Raw genomic sequence first — 24,218 nt, 5'->3', positions numbered from 1 at the left:
TGTGAGTTTTTGTTACTGTGAATCAATACAAGCTGGAAGGTGTTCAGCAAATTTATTCCAAATGTAAGAGGCATTTTATATTAAAAAAAAAAACAAGCGTTCTAGAAATTAGTTTTAATCACATTTAAGAACAATTTAAATATTAGTTATACAGATCTCAGACTTCAAACAATTAGTAATCACCGAACATGTTATTAATTGATACTTTCAACTAATTTGGCTGCATAAGTCTTGACATAACATGCAATCAACAATATAACACTTGTGCATTAATAACCTGGGCGGGTAATACTTTAAGTGCAAATGATTACATCTTCACATATACACAGGACATCTCATTTTCACTAGCTGTCTAAATTAAAGAAGCCTTCAAGGTTCTTCTCTGTTGCAAAACGGTGAAGATATCTGATCTTAAGAGATCGGTATCGCAGGAGACGACGTTAAGACTTCTTGCCGCCGTCTCACAAAGGCACTTGAAGATACTGGTAATGAATGAGTCGGTTCTCGAGATGGCGGTTATGAAAATTCTTGTGTGAACCGTATGTGGAAATCACTGATCTTTTGCAGCACAATCTTCAGCTTCTCAGTGGGAGGCAAGATGGTCATCCTGGATGCAACAGCAGGAAGAAGGATGTGGGTTAATGGCAAGTGTAGTGAATTACTTTGAGTTTAATGATCATTCTGCCATCATGACCTCAATTTAAGAATCAAACAAAAAAATTCACTTGTGCAGTACAGGTTCAAAGCAGTCTGTAAAGTATATAAACAAATCTAATCCGGTTTAAATGGCAAAAAATGAACTTTTGAAGATTCACTTTGCAATATATCGATTATAACGCAGAAAAAGCCATAACATTAATGGCCAATGTATGGTCACAGTATGCTTGCAATAGGTTCCTTATTTTCCATCATTAAGTTGAGGAACAAGCTGTTTGAAATCTGTAAAATGTCCAGAACAGAGATGGTATAGCCATGCGAACCTGAAGTGGAAGGTTCCCTCTCTCTGGCCAAAGCCACTGCCAGGCACAAGGCAGATGCCCTCCTCCTCCAGCAGCTTCATGCAATAAAACATGTCTGGGACATGGCCTTCCTCCTGTAGATGGACACACACATGCACGTTTGAACATGTCCACACAAGACAAGTAAATTGGGGTGAGGCTCTTTTGTGACATATGGTGGGTGTGCAGAGCAGACCTTTGCCTTGTCAATGGCCTTCTGTGGGAGAGCGATGCGGGGGAAGGTGTACATGGCCCCCTGCACAGGGTTACAGGTGATACCAGGTACTGTGTTGAAGATTTGCTCTGTTAGCCCCGCCTTCTCTGCTAAATCTGCCAACACCGCTGTCCGCTCCTGAAGGAGAAGCAAGAGTTAAAAGATTTATGGAGTGTACTTATGAATTCTTTAATATATCTATCTGATAATGAGAATAGTCTGACTTCCATTATTTACATCCCTTCAGTGGATTTTTCAATGTGGTACTGTATATTACCACCTGAATAAAATAAAATAAATTTCAATCTTTATGAACATACAGTACATGGACGTACAGGTGTACGACAGATTGTGGGTTACTAGCTGCTTCAATTGAAGGCTGCATTAGGAGAAACTGAGTAAAACTGGTATTTTTGTTTCTGGTCTAGATTGGAACTACACCCAATAGTAGAAAAAAGAAATTAAAAAGTCATGAAAAAGCCATCGTACAGTATGTCGGAAAAAGTGCTAAAAAGTCACAAGTTGTTGAAGAAAGTCATGGAAAAGTCATAGTATAGTATGGCAAAAACGGTCAACGTATAGTATGTTGAAAAGAGTAATAAAATTGTCAAAGTATAGTTTGTCGAAAATCTTGTAAAAAAGTCATAGTACAGTATGTCGGGGAAAAGGCACTAAATTGTCATAGCATAGAATGTAAAAAAAAAAAATTCATGAAAAATGTCATAGTACATTATGTGGAAAAAGTCATCAAAAGCAATAGTATAGTACAGAGGTATTCAATTCAAATTCACCGAGGTCCATTTCGAGAGAATTTCTTCACGCAAAGGTCCGGAACATCACAATAACGTCTAACTTGCGTGATGATTTAGGACCATATGTAATAAAGTTGCTGATGAGAGAGAAGCAAAAAAGTTGGACATGATCCCGGTGACTTATTATTTGTCTTAATAACTATTATCAACCAAATAATTCAGTTCAAAACAGTTTTAAGGTCTTAAATCAATCAACTGACTAATTCCCAGGTGAGATTTGCAGGTGAGATTTGGGTGTGGCTATAGTTACCATACAGTACACGGGATGCAATATATTAGCATTTGAATATGAATTTGCAGACAGCTTAACAATGTTAAAAGGATAAATTGTGGAGTTATTTGCAACAGCTTAAACTTTTGTTGTGACTTATTGCATGTATGATTTAAAATATCTGCAATCTGCAATAGACAAAATATTTTTTTTGTAATATACAGTGTTATTTCATGACTGCTAATGGGTGGAGTTTTGTGAAAACTGTGCCATGGAAAACATAGTGAACGCTGGACTAGCAAATAGTGGATTGATAAAAGGATACATTATCTGCCCTTGAGAACAGAACAGAACAGAATAGAACAGAACAGAATAGAATAGAACAGAACAGAATAGAACAGAACAGAATAGAATAGAACAGAACAGAATAGAATAGAATGCTGGATGGAACATGTGTGTTCCATCATAAATTGGAATGTTGACGTGTTATCTTGTGTATAACGCCAGATGGCTTGTGCCATTTAACCTCAGTATCTTCAACCACTTAACACCCAGGTAGGAGCTGGCTTCTCGGAGCCAATGCTGATGGTGAGTGTTTGAACTGTGGGGAGGACTCTTGAGTTCTGCATGGTGACAGGTGTCGCTGTGTGGGGCAAGCCGCAGGCTGCCGTCAGCATTGTGTAAATAAGGTCGACCAGTCTTCAATGCTACCAGGGGGCAGGAAAGATACTCACACCAAACTCCTGTCGTGTAAACCAGTAGCATATCTGACCTGTAACTTTGGATTCAGAATAGACTTTGACTGCTACCACTTTACGTAATTTGGCTCAGGATGTTTGGTGCCACCATAGTGATTTTAGGATTACCAAATCCCTCCTTTAATATCGAGTTGTTAACATTGATTATTTACTGAGAGTAAAGTACAGTAAAACTTAGTTAGAGAGCTTTGCTTATAGGAGTGCTATTTTGAAATATAGTATTTATAATCATACAGTCGTAAATTAATTAACTATGTAAAATGTTGGGATTTACTCTAACTTCCTACATAAGGACAGTGTTTGTATGCTCTCGTTCACTCACAACTCTCTCTGGCTCCTACTCTATCAGCTGACAGTGGGCGATTTCGCCACGGCCTCCCTCAGCCAATCATATGTTTCCCGTCAAACTTTAAAGACCTGTTCTCTTCTCTGCAGTCAGTTGTCATTTCAGAACCGATGTGACCCTCCTCCTCATTCATCATCACATCCGGTGCTCAAGGTTTCTTCCACTGAGCTCAGTCCCACTCCACATGCCATCGTCTAGATCTTCAACCTACCCCTACTGCTTTCAACAACTCCACAGCTCTGAGGCAGGCCGCGGCAAAACCACTGCTCATAGTAGCTATTACAGTTATATATATGACTGTGGTCAGGCTTCCTGAGGGACTCTCTGGTAGTAGCCCTGGTTTCTCTTAGCCAATGCTGATGGTTGGTGTTCGAACTGTGGGGAAGACACAGTCACGCCCCCAAAAGCCCTGCATAGTTGGTTATCGCTGTCTGGGGCAAGCCACAGGCTGCGTCAGCATTGCGTAAATAAGGTCGACCAGTCTTCAATGCTACCAGGGGGCAGGATGTCTGCGTGCCAGTCTGCCTCAGAGCTCACTTCAGGCTTCTACCACAGCATCCTACTGCTTTCAACAACTCCACAGCTCTGAGGCAGGCTGGCACGCAGACATCCTGCCCCCTGGTAGCATTGAAGACTGGTCGACCTTATTTACGCAATGCTGACGCAGCCTGTGGCTTGCCCCAGACAGCGATAACCAACTATGCAGGGCTTTTGGGGGCGCGACTGTGTCTTCCCCACAGTTCGATCGCCAACCGTCAGCATTGGCTAAGAGAAGCCAGGGCTACTACCAGAGAGTCCCTCAGGAAGCCTGACCACAATCCCATATATATATAACTGTAATAGCTACTATGAGCAGTGGTTTTGCCGCAGCCTGCCTCAGAGCTGTGGAGTTGTTGAAAGCAGTAGGATGCTGTGGTAAGATACTCACACCAAACTCCTGTCGTGTAAACCAGTAGCATATCTGACCTGTAACTTTGGATTCAGAATAGACTTTGACTGCTACCACTTTACGTAATTTGGCTCAGGATGTTTGGTGCCACCAGTGATTTTAGGATTACCAAATCCCTCCTTGAATATCAAGTTGTTAACATTGATTATTTACTGAGAGTAAAGTACAGTAAAACTGTGAGAGCTTTGCTTATAGGAGTGCTATTTTTGAAATATAGTATTTATAATCATACAGTTGTAAATTAATTAACTATGTAAAACGTTGGGATTTACTCTAACTTCCTACATTAGGACAGTGTTTGTATGCTCTCGTTCACTCACAACTCTCTCTGGCTCTCGGCAATAAAAAAAAAAGTCATAGTTTAGTATGTCGAAAAAAATCATAAAATAGAATGTCGGGAAAAGGCATTAAATAGTCATAGCATAGTATGTAAAGAAATGAATATAGAATGTTGAAAAAAGTATAATAGTACAGTATGTCCAAAACAGTCATAGTATAGTATGTTGAAAAAAAGTCATGAAAAAGGTCACAGTATAGTAACTTTAAAAAAGTCATAGTTTAATATGTCAAAGTAATAAATAAGACAGATTATAAAATGTCAAAAAAAGTAATAGTACAGTATGTCCAAAATAGTCATAAATAAGTCGTAGTATAGTATGTCGAAAAAAGTAACAAAAAAAGGTAGTATATCATAGTATATCATAGTATATCAAAAAAAGCAAAAATAAAGTCATATTATAGTATGTCGAAAAAATAAAATCATAAAAAGTCAGTATATTCTGTCGAAAAAGGTCATGAAAAAGTCATAGTAAAGTATTTCGAAAAAAAGTCATGAAGAATGGCATAGTATAGTACCTTATACTATAGTGGATCAAAGAAAATCACGGTATAGTTTGTCAAAAAGTATTGAAAAAGCCATGGTATAATAAGTCATTAAAAAAAGTAATTAAGTCATAGTACAGTATGTCATAAAAAGTAAGTCAGAAAAATCTCATCATAAAAGGTAATAATAAACTTTACAGGTGGGCTATATTGGATGAATTGGTTTGGACTTTGCAAGCAGCTACAGCCATGTGTAGCAGTCGCGCACTATGCAATCTGGTGCCTCACTGATCAGACACGGTGCGTGAAATTACACATTTTCGTTGCCGTTCTTCTCATTGACAGATCTAATGAGCTGCTTTCTGTGCATAGATTACACGATGTGGTATTTATATTAGTACATGCTGTGTTAACACTGCTAGGATGTGTGCTAGCTGGTGTGTTCCTCAGACCTTCATAAACATGTTGTAGGAGGGCTCATCAGGCTGCGGGGGGTTGACCACCATGTCCAGGAGAGCTTGTCCGGGAACAGGGGGGCAAAGACGCACCGACACGATTTTGGTAAGTTGAGCCTTCACTTCAGGGTCCATGTTAATCACCTCCATGTAGCCTCCACGGAATCCACACCTGACAACAAAAGCAAACAGAGGAAAGAAGGAAGTCAAAACACAAAGTACACTCTTGGTACAGGTGATGGACACGTCAGCAGCAGGAGCTATTCGTTTGTAGAAGTAACAACTCCAAGGATCTTTTAAGTATTAATAAAGAAGAAAACCTTTTGTAGGTTTCATACACAAGTGTAGTCTGTGTGTGTGTGTGTGTGTGTGTCTAGCTACTCACTCTCCCATGTAGCATTTGGAGGTGGAGTGAAAGGAGGCCATCTCCACTGTAGTGGAGTACTCTGGTCCCATCTCAAACAACACCCTTTTGAAGGAGTGAAACTTACAGCCCTCTGCATACACATTGTCCTGGTAGACCTGAAGTGGGAAAACACTTTATTAAAAGCACATCATTATCCATAACAGAATGAACTGAAATGTGCAGCATGTCTTCAAGAGTTGACTGAAAAAAGGATCATTAAACTGCCACGACGAGCTACTGTGCTCATAGCGGATTATATACTGTATTTAACTTCTGTACGTGTCATGAATTAAGTGAGTATGTTACCATTTTCATTAAGTCACACATTAACTTTACTGAACGTTTTGAAACTCGGTTGTCAATTTGAAATGTATTAAGTCATCAACAAGGATGATAGATACATTTGTGTCCTTACTTTTTCAATCTATATGATGAGGTCATAGAAATGCATGACGTTGACAGATAATTAGCAGAAAATGAATTGTTGTGCTGCTCAGTGTGTGGGTTGACACTGTGAATCTTATTATAATTCTGGTTGCATCCCGAGTAGTAATGTGAATGAAGCCAGTCAGCTTGCTTTGACATCACTAATTTTGCTCTGTAAGACTGAAGAAACTGGGAGAGAAAAACTTCTGAATTGAGGAAATGTGACGGTGCGTTACTTCATCAGCCATGAGGAAGAGATGCTCCTCTTTAGCGAATCGGATCACATCTTCAATGCACTGCCTGCTCTGGACCTGACCTATCACACAAGGACAAGCAGAGTTTGTCGATGCAAGTCGGGCGTGCATGTACACATCGACGAAATTACACAATTCCGGCAACCGTTTAATTTAACACACAGAAACGACTATCACCTGACATACCAGTGGGGTTTCCGGGGTTGATGATGCAGATCACGCGGGGATTACAGTGCTGCCTGGCTGCGTTGACGGCTCTCTTTAGCTCTGCAATATCCAGACTCCAACACTTGTCCTCATCCAGGTAGTAATTGATCTGCACGGCGGCCAGGTCTGCCAGGGCCGCCGAGTACAGAGGGTACTGGGGGATGGAGATCATTACTCCAGTACGGTCACGACCCTCGCCACACACCAGCAACTTCAGCATGGTCTGGGATCGTAAGGGAGGAAGAAGATGGGAAAGGAGGGTAAGACAGACAGAATGAAAGTTGAGGTGGTAGGAGTAATATTGGAGAATATTTGAAAGAACATACAGTATATAGACCGTCAGTGTCAGAAAAAACATCTGCAATATTTAAAGTTGATATATAGGAGACCGAGAGCATTTTGCCTTTCAACGTCTCTCAACATGGAGACAGCTGAGCCACCATAGCCAATTTCCCCTTTCCTACTTCCTGCTGCCCTTGCTTGTACCACACCCATATTCGAACTCTGCCTTAATTTTGATCTCAGCTACACACCTGTTAAGTTTTGTGACTGCATCATGACGGCTGTGAAGCTAAAGCGCTGACAAAATCTGTCCACAGACATATAAACACCTGGCAAAGTACTCAAAGCCGCTTCTGTGTTAGTTCCCACTACTTCAGGTGTTTCCAGGTTCCCATTTCGCCACACATGTGACAGTGACCAAGGTACGTGGGTGGGGTAAAGTTACAGATGAGCAAAGTACAGCAGAGTATATAATTAACAAAGGTGGATAAGAAACAGATTGATAAGCTAGCTATACTAAAAGGATGTCACCTGTGCCACATTAAAGCAATGCATCAACTCGTGCCTGTGCCTACAGTATGTCAGCACTTTGGAGAAGAGACGATAAACAGTGTAACCCATACCACAATGGCATCACTGGCTCCGGTGGAGAGGTAGATGTTGTCGGGGTTGGAGGGGATTCCACCATCTCTCTTCTCTATGTAGCGCGCCACATCCTGACGAATGCACTCAATGCCCTGGCTGGCGCTGTAGGCCCCTTGAACACATGAAAATGAACTTTGAATCAAACAAAAAAAAAAACACACACACACACACCACATTGATCGGTTGATGCTCTGTTTAAATAGTGCACAGACTGTCCAAATAAATTATTAATGAGTAGACAAACGGACGTGGATGCTAATGACGTGCGCGTTGGGAGGGAGGGGACGTAAATGTGGTTGGTGGAGTGAGCGGGAGTTGTCTGACCTATACTGTGGCCTCCGCAGGCATCGAGAATACGCCGCGCTCTTTGCTTGGCATCCTCCGGGAACTTGTTGTCCTCCAGGAGATCCGGGTAAGCACACAGGGCCAAGACCTGAGAGAGGAAGACGCGCGTCTTACAGGCATTCTGGCACATTCCGTGTGTATGAAAAGTAGCGAGTCCTGTTTTCATGAATACTGCTTTGTTGTCAAACACAATCACTCAAGTGAATTGAGGAAAAGCTGTAGCTGTCCTACCTGTCTGAGAAATGTGATTGGTTTCTGGCCCATTGCGTGGGCATCGCCTATGTTAGCCTTGATAACTTCCGTGAAAGGTTTCTTGACTCCCTTGAAAGACAAACACAGGGACGAGCAGGTAAATCTCTTGATTACACATTATAGAACAGGTGTGGAAGGTGTAGAAAATACTGAGACGGTGGGGAAAAAGTGGGAACCTGGTGACTCAGTCATCTCTTACATCCCTTAACAAACAGGAAGTGTGTGACGACATAACAAGAAGTAATGAGAAAGAGACACACAAGTTACGATATATTGGAAACTTCAAGACTTAAAAAAGGAACACAACTATTATTGTGTAAATCGACATGTTATGACATCTTGACTACATTACTAACCTGATAATACTAATGTGATTTGTCGATATTGGCTGCAGGACGTAGACATTCATCTGTGCAATACATCACTATAAAGGATATCGTGGTAAGTAGCAGTGCGCACAACTCAGAATCTGAAGTATCAATAGAAACAAAAACCCGGCACTCACCGATAAAGTGCCTTCTTATTTATTCTGGGCAAAAGAACAGACTTGTTTCAGCTAGAAGCCATTATCGGCGTAATTGAAACCAGTGCAATTAATAAAGATAACATAAGATAAAATAAACCGTTATTAGTCCCACGGCAGGGACATTTGCAGGATTACAGCAGCATAGTAGATAGTCCAAACAAGCAAACAAGAGACATAAGTAGAAAAACAAGACCAATAAATACGTAATCACATAGTAAAGGTATAATAAATAAGTAAAAAACGGTTTGGTTTCATTTGGTTGAGGAAGTAAGGAGCATTTTGCATTTGTACAGCTTCAAATTGTCCATCCCAGGCTGACATCTTTCAGAGACAGAGGGTTAGTAACTACATCACATTTGTGTTGGTCTCTCATCTAAGTTGTAATCAAACCAGAGACACAGATAGTCCCACACACACAATCATCTTCTGTTTTGCACAGAGTCTGGTTTGGCTTTTGGAGCAGGAAGCGCTGGGCTCATGGAGACACAACCCCTCTTCTGTTTAGGGTTGTGGATTGACTCAAGAATTGCTGGCTTAATCCAATCATGTGAAGTCACCATTCCTCTTCATTGCATCATCTTCATCTCTGTGAGCCGGTCAGACCGGCACACTGTATGTTGGTGCCTGCGAGTCTGTTTGCTGTTCACAACATGCGGCTGCAGCTGTTGCCGTTTATCAGATGAGGTGAAATTGACAATAGATGTCCCCTGCTACTTCATACCAGGGCGGAGCAATGAGGTTTAAATAGATGTCGAGACAACCACGAGGTTTGTGCATTTAAAAAAATCACATCATTAAACTAATTGTCATTGCATTTCACTGTATGCTGATGAGAAATACAGTGGAAATACGATGCCAAACTAAACCGAAAATGTCCAAAGAAATTCTTATTTGAAAAAAATTTGATTGTCATCAAATGAAACTCAAGCTCTAAACGTGGCCAGCTGCTTCTCTTGCTGTAGAGCACAGAGGAAGTGAAAGGGTAAAAGTTATGCTCTTCACATGGTCAATGTCATGATTCAGCACATTTAGCTTTTTTAAATACCAGGCATAAACGCCTCCAAGGGCACAGGGAGAACTTTACTTTTGACTGAGTCAATATTATCATCTCTATGGTCTTGCGTGATTAAAAGAGCAGCGCCCACAAGATTCTTTGGGCTCGCGTGGAAATCAGATGCCAGTTTGTTTGAAATCTATCGGATGCAGCACGTTTTACCTCGTCCCCGGCCTTGTTCTCGAGCAACAAAGAGGCTGCTGTTGTCTGGGAGCCAGAGGAGCCGCTCGGTTCCCCGGCTCAGCGCCGCGTCCTCCTGCTCGCTCAGCACCAGGCACTGATTGCAGCAGCGAGCCAGGCCAAGAAACCCTGACCTGAATACACCCAAGGTGGATATGACATTTTCTGTGATTTAACAAACTCATAACTCAATAAAACCTCTTACGCATTACTCTCCATTGTCACAGACAATGCAGACTTGCCATCAGATCCGAGCCTGAAAAAGCACTGTCATGCCAGATGTCTGGGTTAGGATTATATTATAAGAGTCCTTCCCCACACCAGTGCACGCCTGCACAAACACACACTTGCATAAAATCCGCTGAGCCATCAGTAACAGTGTTCCAGTCACAGATCTGACAGGAAGCTCACCCGCCGACCGCTGTAGTGATGTAAACCCTCCTGACCCCTCAGAAAACTCCCGGATTTTACATTTCAGATTGTTTTCACTCACATTTAGTATAATAAATGTATAAAGCAGGTTTGTCTAAAACTAATGTACGTGTGTAAAATTGCAATCTCTCCTCTGGACTTTGGAGTGGACCTTCACGAGGAAACACTTTATGGCTCTGCAGCCAATGATTCCAGTTATTCTTGGCAAATAAGTTTCTTTCATTTTATAAGAGGAGGGGAAAAAAAACAGTGGATTACCAAGAACTCGAGCACTTTCAGTTGAACTGGGTGCTGCTTGTTCATGGACCTCCTTGCAGAGAAAAGGCCTGTGACGCTACTGGGCCCTCGCAGCTGCAGCTTTGTCCAATGAACTTTCTCCCCAGTGAGGAGGAGGAGGAGGAGGAGGAGGGAGGTGGGCAAACCAGGGAGACAAAAGAGGATAGAGAATGTACCCTCTCATCTTACATAAGAACACTCCACGATACACACATCCTCTCAGGCCACCTCGGGCTAGAGAAGTAGTCCGACGCGCTTGGAACTGCCTCTTACAGATCACTACGCGTCTTGTGAAGAGAACATACAGAGCTGCGGAGAGGGTTGCATTACAGCCTGTTTAAAAGGCTCCCCTCCCCGCTCAACTTGTGTAACCTTCCTTAGGAAAGCATGGCGGATCAATACCACAGTAATATGTAAGAGGAGTTTGAGTGCTGCGCAGGACATAACAGCCCCACCACTGCTGGCATTAAGCCTTTGAAAAGTAGACCTACTGTCCATGTCCTGCAGCCACTCAGCATAAACTGTCCAAGGCAAGCATTGATCAGGGCTATACTCACTACTAAACTTCTCACCATATCTTGAGGAAACAGAGCACTTAAATAACTTGTTTTGCTCACTGTCAACATCAGCTGGTGTGCAAATCAAATATTTTGTGTTAAAAAACGAAAAACACACACACACACACACACACACACACACACACACACACAGTTTGGGATGGGCCTATTATATATCCGCTTTTATCTTTGTGAATAAAAAAACAATAACCCCAAAATGTGATGTACATTTAAGCGTCAACTTTGTGTAGGATCAGTGATATCATTTGATTTAAATAAGTTAACAGCTTTTCATAACTTCCACCGACTCCCTAATGACCGCCACATCACCACTGCAGTAACAGCCTATTTATCTTTCTCCTTGTGCGTTATCAAACTCAACTCCGGTCCACGTGCACCGAGGTGTGCGCGTGTCACACACAAAAAAAACAAAACTTGGCGTTTACCTCTTTTAGCTCCTTCTCTATCTGCAGAGCCCGCTGGACTATGGCACCGCGGACCGCGTACTCGACCTTCCTCACATTGGGGTTCATGCTGTCCAAATTCAGCACCTTGCCCCGGCTCGCGCAGCCGTTCGCTGCATGCTGTGACATGATTATGTCACGCGCAAAACTCCGTCTCACAGCGGACTGTAGAGCTTGAACGGGAAAGAAGATTTAGACGCATCACGAATGAACTGTGACTGTACATGAGCGAGAAAAGTGTTTGCAGCTGTTACCAGTTGTTCGGCAGGAGTCGGCTCAGCTCGTGTGTGTACTTTCACTATGACTCCTCTGGGACACAACTGACAGTTGAGCCACATACTCCCGCTCATACGTCCCACCCGGCCCGCCACGCCTTCCCCCGTGGTTGGCTGGATTCCTTCAGTGACTTCGCTTGCTGGCTCTCGGCGTGTCGAACGATGCCTTTACGTGCCGTCGGAAAAAGAAAATATAAACTTGCGCCCCGCGGTCGGAGTTAACTTTTAGGAATAACAGACTTGCCCACTTGAGTAGAGTAAGGAGATATGTGTCACTGCAAAATAAGTGAGAAATAAGAAAATGTATTAATTCATTATGGATTGTAACTCAAGTGTTTTCCAGTTCTGTATTGGAGTATTGAGAAACAAACTCATTAGCTCAATACAACAATATAAAAACATTCAAAACTTAAGCATTCAAAGCTTAAGCCCCACGTATTGATTTTGTGCCACTTGGAGGCAGACATGACAAAAAATGGCTAATTTGTACAGACCACTGAGGGGCTTTTACATTTCGAGCTCTGTGACATAAGAGTGTATCTTACAACACTGCTGGGGGGTTTGCTTTGGTGTTGCAAGGAATCATGGGGCAGCATTTGGTCAGAGATCCTTTAATCTATCATGTGACCTGCTTAAAGAACAAGGAGATTTCCGGATAAGACCCTCAGATTTCAAAGGTTAAAGCTCATTTTCCTAATTTTGCTACATAGTTTATATACATTTAGTTGATACAAAATAAACTTAACTGTAGCTCACACCCGAACGGACTTTAAAACAAGACTGAGAACATTTTTTTAATGAAATTGTTGGGCAGTTAAAGTTCCTTTGAATGTCTCTTTTTTTTGGAGAAGAGAAAGTGAGACACAGAATTAGCTGCCTGTGTGTGAGAATGACAAAGTGTGAGAAAGAGAAACCTCCAGATGCCTTGGAAAGGGCTTGGGGAAGACATTCGATATCTCAATCCAAAACGGTTCACAAACAAGCATGTGACGTACCGGCGACCTTGCGTGATGCCGTGCGTATTTTTGGCAGCGTCACACGACGGTCTGTTCCATTTCGCCTTTATCTACTTTTTTTAAAGACAGATCAACATCGCAACATAGACAATACTTTAAAACAGCTCTCTTAGTCGCTCAGTAGCCTTAAGGCTCACGTTCATGTCTGAATATAAGCAGGTTTCATTTTTTAAAACACGCCCCATGCACAGCTGTCACCAAGGCCACACACACAACACGTCCTGGACAAAGGCTGTGTGTGTGCGTAAATGTGCGAGTGGATAACAATAGAGATGAAATTCTGTTAAGTGCATCTAAAAGGAAAACCAAGTTGCCATAAATAAGGCAGCAACTTGTACCATTATAACAACATGAAACAGTTTTATCCTCATGCAATGCTTTTATAATGTATGTGTACTAACGTGTTTACTGTGTGTATCATGTGCTGCCCTGGCAGGCGGATCAGAACGGAGTGTGACATTCAAGATGTGCTGATGTAAGAGGAAGAGAAAAGGCATTGGGGGGGGGGGGGGGAGACAAGTGTGTGGCTTGTCATGTGGCCATTATTTGACCCCGACTAATGTATAAATTTGACCCTGACTAATGTATAAACTAAAAGAAAACAAACATGGCTATCTGATTCCGTCCCTTTAACAATACCCAGAGACGTAATGCTCACATTCATTGAAGAAATCCACTTGGGAAAAAAAAAAAAAACAGGGCTCAGTGAAAATCATGAACAAAACTGAATTGCAATACAGAAATGAGAGCGCACCGACCGCTGGAGTTGGAGGACGATATATCATTTTATCCCACCGCTCGTCAATTGTACATGTGGGACTTTGTGCAAGCATTGCAAACCTACAGTATATCAAAGCTGACACCTAAAGAAGGCACCGACCTTTGACAAAAATAAAAAATAAAATCATATGACAAGTTCACTTGGTTTGACAAAAAAGAAAAAGCGATATATCATCTCTTTGATAAATATTTTGCCCTCACACTTTAATCTTTAAAAAAAATGTACACTGTACACCACCAGCCATATTCAGTATCAGATAGAATAAATAATGTGATTCCATTCAGAGAGTAGAAAAATAGAAATCTAGAAATGATGAGGGGCTGAGTCAATTTTCCACCGATTCAAATATACATAGATGATCTCACATAGTATTTTAGTGACAAACAGTTGATTTACAAATTGCACCATTACAAATGTAGGCTTTTCTGTGCACTGGAAAAGTAATAATAAAAAAAAAAAAAAAGCCTCAGGATATTTTCAGCCCAAAAAAAAAAAAGAAATCAAGCAAGGGAACAGTCCTTGTTTTCATGTTTGCATTAATGTAGATTCAGAGTAGCTATACCGTATACTGAATCTATCACGACCAAACTATCTCTCAACCACAAATAACCAGTCTTATCATGTACCCTTATAGCACTCAGTAAAGAAGACAGAACTTTAAATCGCATTCTAAATTGAAAACAAATAATCTTGAACTGCTAATTCAAATTCAGCTTTTTGCGGTTAGTTCAACTTTTACATGATTCTAAGGCTTTTCAATGAAATGTCAATCTACAGTAGTTGAGCAGTGCAGTAAGAGAACAAGTTAAGTAATGGACAAAGACCGGGCAAAGTAAATATTTGCTTGTAGTTCTCCTCTGAGTCACTAGATAGACACCTAACGAGGCAGTCACTAAAAAGGAGGAAGCGACAGGAAATGCTAGGACCTTCAGTGTAAAGTGTGTATTGTATCGAAAAAAGAAGATAAGTAAATGACAAATAAGCATAAAGATTCCTCTTCAGCTCACTGAAATGCAGTGTAGATCAAACCCTCATTGGCATGTGGCCTTAACTTGCAGTCTTCAATGATTTATTTCAAGCAGGAAAGGTTTTTGCCACTTTGGAGTGTAAAAGGCCGAGCTTCTCTACTCTGTAGGCAATGTGTGTGTGTGTGTGTTAGACTGTCTACATGAGTCCACAGCAAGGCTCCTTATTGTTGGACTGGTCCTCCTCAGGGGCTCTGAGTTTCAGCAGAGGAGGCTCTCCGCTGGCTGGGGTGAAGTACACCTGGCTCGGGGAGGCTTCCTCCTCTGCGCTGGGGGTCGTGTGGAGCTCTGGCTGGGCCTGAGCGTTTGCCACCTCGGCCGCCGCTCCAGAAGGCTCCTCCTCTAAGGAAGGAGGCAGCGGTGGGGGAGGTGCTGGGTACTTATTGAGCTTGGCGGCTGCCCGCTGGCGTTTCAGGTCAGCCAGTGTATGGTGCGATTTCTCCCGAGTCATACTGTCCGCCCCCTCTCCCACTGTAGACCCCAAGCCAGCTCCAGATGCAGGGCTCAGCTGGTACGAGGCCCTACGGTCCATGAGACCACCACTCCACAGCTCTCCGGGTACAGAGGAGGCCAGAGAAACAGAGGTCCCTCCATTACCGACACTGGACACAATTTTCCTGTCTGCAGCCTCGAGTTCCTCTAAACGTGATGTGGCTCCACCGCCAGCAACCTGAAACACAAGAGAACATTAAAGAATAATTTGAATTTATTTTTATGAAAATAAGGGTTTTTTTGTCACATTTTCACACACTGAACTCACCATGGCCGCATGCTGGTGCAGCTCGTTGTCCGTTTGTCTGTCCTCATCGTCGTCCTGTGGCTCTGGCTGCCGGCCGCGCTCCTGCCACACCATGGCCTCTTTGTGGTGCTCCCGCCGGTACAGACTGGAGCGCTCGTTAACACTGACACGACGGACCACCTTACTGTATAGACAAACGAGAGAGGGGGGGGGAGGGGACAGTAAAGCTAAACTGCTCTAACTTTGATTCATTTTCGTCCTTGGGCTCTCTGGCCTAATGTCCCTCTCACCCTCTGCTGCCAGTACTAGAGGCTCGTCTTTGCAGCGTGCTCTTCTGCCGGTCCTGGCTCTTCATGATGGCATCATGTTTGTGCTTCAGGTCCATCAGTTTGGATCTGACCTCTTCATCCATACACACGTCTGAAAAGTCAGTAGCAGGAAAAGGTTAGACACCGTGAGAGACATTTAGGAAATTAGTTATGATAATTAGTTCCTATTTTAGCACAGGCTACACTTTAAAGAGTGGATTAGCATTACATCATTAAAAGGTGAAAGGTACTGTCATTTACATCATTTACAGCTATGAGGCAATACAGGACAAAAAGTCTTTCTGGTCTTACCCAGAGGCGTCTCCTCCAGGACAGACTTTGTGTCTAAACTGGCTCCATGGGCCACCAACAGTTCCACCATTTGGATCTGTGGAAGAAATAAAAAAACAACCCTATTAATGAGTCATTTGAAGAAAAGTGGAAGGGTCTTGTCTTTTGGTTTGTATGCAGCACCTACTTGTCCCCAGCAGGAGGCGGCATGTAGCGGCGTCCAGCCATCAGAGTCCTTCGCCTCCACCAGAGCTCTGTGCTCGAGCAACAGCTCCGCCACCGACACATAGCCGTTAGCAGATGCTATGTGGAGCTGGGAGAGACGTTCAACATTGGTCATTTAAGAGTTAACCTCGCGGGAGGCAGTTCAACATTTCAGGGTTTAACTTAAAGTCTAGTTTCCTTCGGCAGAAATACACGTCATGTAAAAGACAAGGTTCAAATGCATTCAGAAAAAGCTAGAAAACTGGATATAAGTTTTACATAGAAGAGATATTGCTGCATTTTATACTCAAATGTGAACTTCATTTATACTCCTGATTTAGACCTTCTTTGGAGACATTCCAAGTCATTAAGAAAATACAAGTAGCACTCCGGTGCTGACGAATAACACTATACTTCAATATTGACTTATAAACTTTAAGGAGGGACATTTCAGACTTCTAGGAAGCTAAGCACACAGCTTAGATGAATGGAAGCAATTTTTAAAAGTTTGTGTTTTCCCTGTTCAGAGATCTTGAATAAAATAAAAAGAATACAAATACACCGGTATAACCAATCATTCATTTCAAATTTCCAGACTTTGACCAGCGCTTTAATTCTTGGCAGAACTCTATGATTTTGGATGGTTAAAATCCCTGGCTTGTCACGTCCTAATTTACAATTTGTTTAATTCTCTTTATGTATTCAGTAGATGTCCCGCCGTCTCACCAGTGTTGCTCCATTAGCATCCTGTGCGTTCAGGTCTGCTCCGCTCTCAACCAGAGCCTGAATGTCAGCCAGCATGGTCGTCTCTTTAGCCCCTCGACATTCATCTATACGATCCTGAGTTATCCCTAAACACACACACACGCACACGCACACGCACACAGATAGAACCAATGAAACCTGCAGTAGTAGCACACAGACAGTAACAGACATTTGTTTTAATTTTGGTTTGGGACTGGTCAGTATTTGGCACCTGATTTCAAATGGAGATGTGTTAAGCTTACTGATGAACTGTCTGTTGTTAGTGGCATTGGGATTGCTGATAGTGTGCTTTGGTATTGTTCTTCTGTTGTTTGTATTGCAGAATTTGTTTAATTTCTTAGTTTTTCAATTGGTGTTTTATTTATCTCTGTAACCTGCGCAGCACTTGTGGCCTTCGCCCGGAGACTACAGGTGAAAAATGAGCTTTAAGCTATATCCGTTACAATATACGTGATATGCATTATCACTGCTAAATAAACAATAAATAAATAAGAGGCTGGATGTGACTCATCTTACTGACCCTGTTCAGCCATAACCATCTCCAGCAGCTCAAGGGTGGCCTCGTCTTCACAGAGATCGTAGGGCATGTTGCCATCCGCATTGACAGCCAGCAGGTCAGCCCCACTAGAAGCATGCATGCACATACACACATGCATAAACCCATATGCAAAGACAATTCAATCAGAGTGCCAAACTGTGACACACCTTGATGTACTCAGCCACTCAGGAATATTCATAAACTTGCAAAGTGTTTTGTGAGTCAGGCTGCAGCCATATTTGCATTGTTTATGTAAAGTAGTCTCTCGCTAAGAAGGCCCTCAGTCAGGTTTGGTCCAGAAAACAAATATCCATTCAAGCAGAATTTACATTTCATAAAGCAACATTTATAACACATATAACTCAAATACATCAGCTTATTGATTTCTAGGATTTTGTCTTTATGGCATGAAAGCAGGAAAAACGGTCTCGGGTATGAAGGACGTGTGAATTCACGGGGAAACTCACGCCTGAATCAGGAGCTGCACCAATCCAGTGTGTCCACAGGTGGCAGCAGCGTGCAGCGGTGTCCACAGCTCACTGTCGCAGGCATTCACACAGCCACCAGCGTCCAGCAGGCACTGCACCATCTCCACAAAATCATCTATGCAGCACTGAGAAGAGGGAGAAGATGTAGAAATGTATGAAAATGTATACACGTATGAATGCAAAGGGAAGCACAGACCGCACAAAACAGGCACAGACAACGACAGAAAACTTGTACTATAGGCAAACAAGTTAAGAGAAATGGATTAATCCATGCATATTTATTTATGGCAGCTAATACACTGGTTTGAGTAATATAAGAATTTGCATTCATGGCCCAGCCCTCTGCTGTGTAAACACCAAGTTTTCCAAGGGGAAGAGCAGGCTCAACTGCTTTTAAAAAGAGTTCTCTGTGCTCACAAATACCCCTCTCATGAATTCATAGTAGTTAATTCATAAAGAGACATAAACGACACATAGAGCAAAACCAGAAGGGAGAGAAAGTGCCCATCGGAATTGTAAAGATGTCTGTGTCGCTCGCTTTAGATTTGTGTGTTTCAAGGTCCCGGGAAACGAAACACAGGAATGTTGTTACGACGGTTTCTCCTAAATCAGACTGTTAATGTTCAGGAAAGGAATGTAAGCCTGAAGCACGCTGGCCCTCACTCATCAAAACGCCGACCCGTGGAACTAAAATAGTGGGAACGAATCAGTGTGTTCATGTAAAACGACTTAAGATAAGTTACGGTTCAGACAAAATAAAGGCAAACAGTACTTGGTGAGCACAGAGCTGTGACCGCACACAACATCAACACACACACGCTGCTCAAAAGGTGACCTGCCTCGCTAAGGTCACATAGTGTTGGTGTAAAACTGTGTAGGTAACCTCATCCCATCTATTGCAAGGCTGTGAGTGTGTGTGTGTGAGCTGCTGTGGGAGTGGGTACCCGCGTATGCTTAACAGGCAGGCACTTAAATCCCTAAATGCTGGCACAGGTGTGTTTACAGTAAACAGTGAGGTGCTAGACGACTATAAAGGAATAATTAGGTGGGGCACACGAGTAACATATTTATTCCCTTGTCAACATATCACTGGCTTAGTCGTGCGTTCTCGTGACCACAATTGGCAGTGTGTGCGGGTGGGAGGCCAGTGAGGTATCTTGTCCTAGGTGTGTGTGTGTGTGTGTGTGTGTGTGTGTGTGTGTGTGTGTGTGTGTGTGTGTGTGTGTGTGTGTGTGTGTGTGTGTGTGTGTGTGTGTGTGTCTGTACCTGATGTAGGGCTGTCAGTCCATCCTCGTTGACCAGATCTGGGCTGACACCACTGTTAAGAAGCTCCCTCACTAGAAGGAGAAGAACAAAAAGACAGACAGACCATTATAACTAACCACCTGGGCAGAGTGCTTTCCACATCAACATTAGAACACTCTGCACACATCTCTCTGCCCTAAATAGATACAAGAAATGACACGGCGTGCATGCCATGTTGTTTATGGAGCACCATGCCATTGGCTGACATGTGCTTCATATCAGGAAAGGCCAACAGCAACACAACACAAATGAGCCAAATACAGAGGTCATAGTAGTTTACAGGATTTTGATTGGTCTGGGCAGTATGGTCGAGTATAGAATAGTCTGGCATCACTTCTAAATGGCTTGTGTCGGTGAGTGTGTGCGTGTGGTTCTACCTACCCTCCTCCAGGTCATTGCGTGCAGTTGCATCTAGCAGTGTGATGGACTTGGGGAAAGTAACTTTGGTGGTGCGCGCCTTCTTCTTGTCCGCTTTGGCCCTTGACCCTCGCGTTGAATCCTTCTCCATCTGCGCCCATCCCTTCAGCTGCTGAGTGCGCCGCTTCTGGGCGTGCTTCAGGCGTTCGGTGGCACCCAAACGCCCGATCGTGGCCATCTCAGCCAGCAGCTCGCCGTGCTCTGCTGCCATGCCACCACAACACTATGAAAGAAGGTCGCGATGGCTTCGCTTCACTCTCCTCGTTTGTTTCTCTTAATTAAATATAAAAGTTTCAGGTAACTCCCTTGTGTCCCTTAAAGAGGCCCTTCTGTGAGGCCAAACAGGCCTACGTTAGGGCCTGTGGGAGAGCACAAACAGATACTGCAGTATTTCTGTAAATATATGAAGAAACAAAAAACTCAAGCAAGCTGCAAAAATATCCAAAATACGATGAAACAAAACAACTTATATTGTGCAATCACGTGACGGATATCTCCGTGATTTCAGATGCAACCGACACATAGAATTGTTGCAATGTCTCTTTCCCATCTTTCAGATGATGAAACTCTTATCGTGCCATGGGGAAAGGGAGGGAAGAAGATGCCCAAAATAGGATTATCCAAGCTGTGGATTGTAGCCAACTGTCAGTCCTCCCATCCATATCAACTGTTGGTAACTCGGCCAATGATCCATCAAGGGGAGCGAGAGAGAGAGAGAGACGGGGAGTGAAAAGATAGTGCTAGAAAGGCAGAGTCAAACTATTCTCCGGGTTGGATGCTCTGTCAGAGCTTCTAATCCAAAGTGGTGGTGACTGGGTCCAAGACTTGGATCCAACAGAGGACCAAGTCTTTGAGAATCCATAGTGAGAATATGGTGGCAGGGAACATAAATACACAAGGTTGGAGTTTGAGCAAGGAAAATAAAAAAAAGGGGCCTCCACAGGATTCACACAAGGCCCACTGTAGGATTCAAGTATCCCATGGTGGTGAGTAGAGACTGTCCCAAAGTCAACTCGTCGTCGTTGTTGTTGGTGGTGGACTTTTTTGGCAGGTCTTCAGAAAAACGAAGGTTTCTATGATGAGGCCATCTGTCTGCAACTGTGAGCGGGGAGAGAGAGGAGAAAAGAGAAAAAGTGTGAGTGCTGTGTTGCAGTATAATGTACACTGCTCTCCTAATCCTGTTATCTTTAACCCCCGAGCTCCTTCCACCTACTCCCTCCTCTCCCACTCCTCTCCCGAAGGAAACCTGAGAAGGTGGGACTCGTTTCATTAATGATTGACACACCCTGCAGCCCGACACACACACTTTGCCGCCATTGACATACGTAGGAGGGCCAGACCGAGAAGAGGGATGTAGAGCAGAGAAGCGGTTACATATCTGTGTATGTGACGAGTTTCGCTGCAAGTACTAACCGTGGCAACCTCGCTCTCATTACCTTTCGTTAACTTCCCAGGTAACTCACCTGGGCTCGCACGCACTCTGCTCTTTCCAGGCGACTCATTTATTATTTAGGCCCGGGCCTGTGAGCGCTGAGAGGAAGGTCAACTAGAGGCACTCAGTGAGACAGAGAGAGTGACTGACAAGACGGTAGTCCTGGGCCACAGAGCCTCTGCAGTCAAGCAGCCAAATACCTGAGAAGGTGGGTAAACCACAGCGTATGTATAAATCAGCTGAGGCGGGTGATTCATAATAACCAGGTTGCAGTTACGTGGTTCCTCTTTGGTTTATTTCCCAATGAGGTAAAAGCAGCTTTAAGATTGTTTTTGAAACGACGTTTGTGTTATCCAAAGATTTTTTCTCAACAAATAAAGTTGGTTGGACTGGTGGTGGTAAAATCAGTTACTAATGGTTTATAGACCAGTTATTAACCATGATTAAGAAGACACTTTTGGGTTGCATGGTTGAGAAAATCCCCTCTGGCTTTTGCTTTCTTTTAGGTAATAATGGTGTTATTAATCTAGTCATATATGTTTGTGGAGTTCACACTTTCTAGAAAGCCAAAGCCCTTAAAAGATACAGCAAGTGTCCTGCTGGACGAGGATGAACGGGACTTTTCACAATCCAGCAACCACAAAACCTCCTCCTATTGATGGCTTATAACTGATTTATAAAGCAGTATAGGAGTTATTAACCATGAATAAAACCAGTAGCTACAAATTAGAAATCCTTTGTAAATGGTGACCTATTTAAAAGTAGTACTAAAATATATGATACACTGTTATTACTTGAGGAATAACCTAGAATATCTGCAACATAACTACTGAGTATTATAAACTACGTCTGGAACAGAAGGCTGTATCAGTCAGAGTTTCCATTCGGCCAACTAAAATCTCAACAGTTGTTGCTTTGAGGACAGATTTGTTCCTTCAGACTATTTTTAGATACCTAACCTCTCACCCTTTGTCACAAGCTACAATATAAGGATTTCCTTATATTGAGGTAATAAGCTTAACTCTCTCCCTTAGACTTCAGGCCCCGACACGGATCATTCATTCAAACAATACACACATGAACTTGGACTTGGACTGCACCGGATCAAGACACGCTAGGTTCATTTATAACGGCAATAATCCACAGGGGGGGGATGTCTTCCTCCTAAAAACACGGTGTCCAACGTCCATGTTCTTGTTAAAAGGTCAACAGGAAAAAAAGAAACTGTTAAGGAACAATAATGGCGAGGCCTAGGAGCCTAATCTATTTTGGGTGTTTTCCACCACAGGAACAAACGGGAACATGTTTTGTGGCATTTTAAGGGGCTTTAAAGGGAGAAAGGATTGGAGAAATAGGGAAAATCCTTGCAGGAACTTAACTGCGGTATTAGTGGGTTAATACCCGACACAATCTGAAAGATCAGCGGAATAAAGATCCCAATCTTAAACATTAGTATTGTGTCGCTCACAAATGAGTCATTTTTGAAAGAATTAATACACATAAGGCTGCATTTGACTCAAATTCCAGATGACTCGGACATTATTAGTATAACAAAAATGTGTTTTACTAGAGTTCATGTTAAATGCAGTGGCGGAAAATAAAGGGCAATCTGTATCTTAACAATAAGGCTGCTAAATTATCTGCGCTTTTGTTGATTTGTGCAAATCAGAAGCTTCAATAAATGTTTATATTTTTGCAAAACATGACTCTTCCTATGGTCATAGTATTGTTTGAATTCTGTAACATTCTGTTGGATGTGAATGAATAAACTCATTCCAAACTCACAGTTATGTATAAAGCAGCTTGCAGCCTACAGTTCGGGCCACACACTGAGCAGCATTGTCTCCATCTATTTTGCTTTTAGCGCCAATCGCTGAGCAAGTAATCATGACAATTAAAACGGTTTACTGTGTTTCCACCATGACCCACAGCACTACGCCTCACCCGACTGCAGGATCTGTGCAGACCTGGTCGTGCTTTGCCTCTTACACTGTGCAACTTACTGTACTTTAAAATCCAAGACCTGTGAAGTGATCATATAGCTTTTTCAAGGATATTAATGGTTGATTAATTGATATGCTATAAGTGACACAGATGCTCCGATTCTCCCACTCATTACGCGAGTACATGCAAACACACACACACACACACACTCAGGGCACAGTTCATTGTCTCCTGATAAGCCGTCTTGGCAGAGCGAGCTAGACAACTGAAATCTCGGGCCAAAGCCAATCAGTGCAGGGTATCGAGGGAGTGGAGCTGAAACAGAGACTCGGACGGTACGATGTTTTCTGGCTACTCCAGGTGCACGAACATGAAAGACACATCGTGTTCCACCAAGAACACAGATCCAAAAAAAAACATCATTATTTCATGTTTAACCATTAACACCACCCAATCCTACAATCCAAGCATCCTCGTCATCGTCACGGTAGTACACTAGCTCTGCTTACAGGTAGTAGAGAGAAGTATATCACTGAAACAGGACTCTACTATTATCTAAATATCAACCACAAACTTTTGTATTGATCCAACTTGATTCAGATTCCACAGGCTGTAGCACAGAATTTTCCCCATCAAACAAATCAAATATTACCTGAATGTATTATCGAATACTTTCGGCTATGTTTATGGTAATGATGCATCTCACCATAGCTGAGCTGAAGAGAATGAAAAGGGGGTCGATTTTAAGGGGAAATATGGCAAATTTTCTGTTTTATAGTCGAAAACAAATTAATAAATGTATAAAAATGGAAACAACTG

The 24,218-nt window shown here is 42.7% G+C and overlaps 2 protein-coding genes across 2 annotated transcripts; both read right to left on the bottom strand.

Annotated features, from left to right (window-relative positions):
• Nucleotides 1-37: 37 nt before the first annotated feature.
• Nucleotides 38-12,214, bottom strand: LOC142937568 (alanine aminotransferase 2-like). Its single transcript, XM_076080556.1, has 12 exons — nt 12,126-12,214; nt 11,854-12,044; nt 8,362-8,451; nt 8,110-8,218; nt 7,764-7,897; nt 6,838-7,081; nt 6,634-6,713; nt 5,951-6,087; nt 5,563-5,737; nt 1,195-1,350; nt 981-1,093; nt 38-607 (listed from the first exon to the last, which is right to left on the bottom strand). The coding sequence occupies exons 2-12, from the start codon at nt 11,998-12,000 to the stop codon at nt 517-519; spliced, it is 1,476 nt and encodes a 491-aa protein (XP_075936671.1). The 5' UTR covers nt 12,001-12,044; nt 12,126-12,214; the 3' UTR covers nt 38-516.
• Nucleotides 12,215-13,112: 898 nt separating this feature from the next.
• ppp1r16a (protein phosphatase 1, regulatory subunit 16A) lies at nt 13,113-20,234 on the bottom strand. Its single transcript, XM_076080544.1, has 10 exons — nt 19,988-20,234; nt 19,568-19,638; nt 18,281-18,426; nt 17,796-17,899; nt 17,237-17,361; nt 16,494-16,619; nt 16,328-16,403; nt 15,998-16,127; nt 15,729-15,891; nt 13,113-15,638 (listed from the first exon to the last, which is right to left on the bottom strand). Exons 1-10 carry the CDS (start codon nt 20,232-20,234, stop codon nt 15,108-15,110), a joined length of 1,719 nt encoding a protein of 572 aa, XP_075936659.1. The 3' UTR covers nt 13,113-15,107.
• Between the last annotated feature and the right edge of the window lie 3,984 nt (nt 20,235-24,218).

This window comes from Anarhichas minor, unplaced genomic scaffold (genome assembly GCF_050575085.1).
Source record: "Anarhichas minor isolate MPS153535 unplaced genomic scaffold, ASM5057508v1 ptg000074l, whole genome shotgun sequence".
Lineage (NCBI taxonomy): Eukaryota > Metazoa > Chordata > Actinopteri > Perciformes > Anarhichadidae > Anarhichas > Anarhichas minor.
This window is presented reverse-complemented; position numbering and strand designations above follow the sequence as displayed.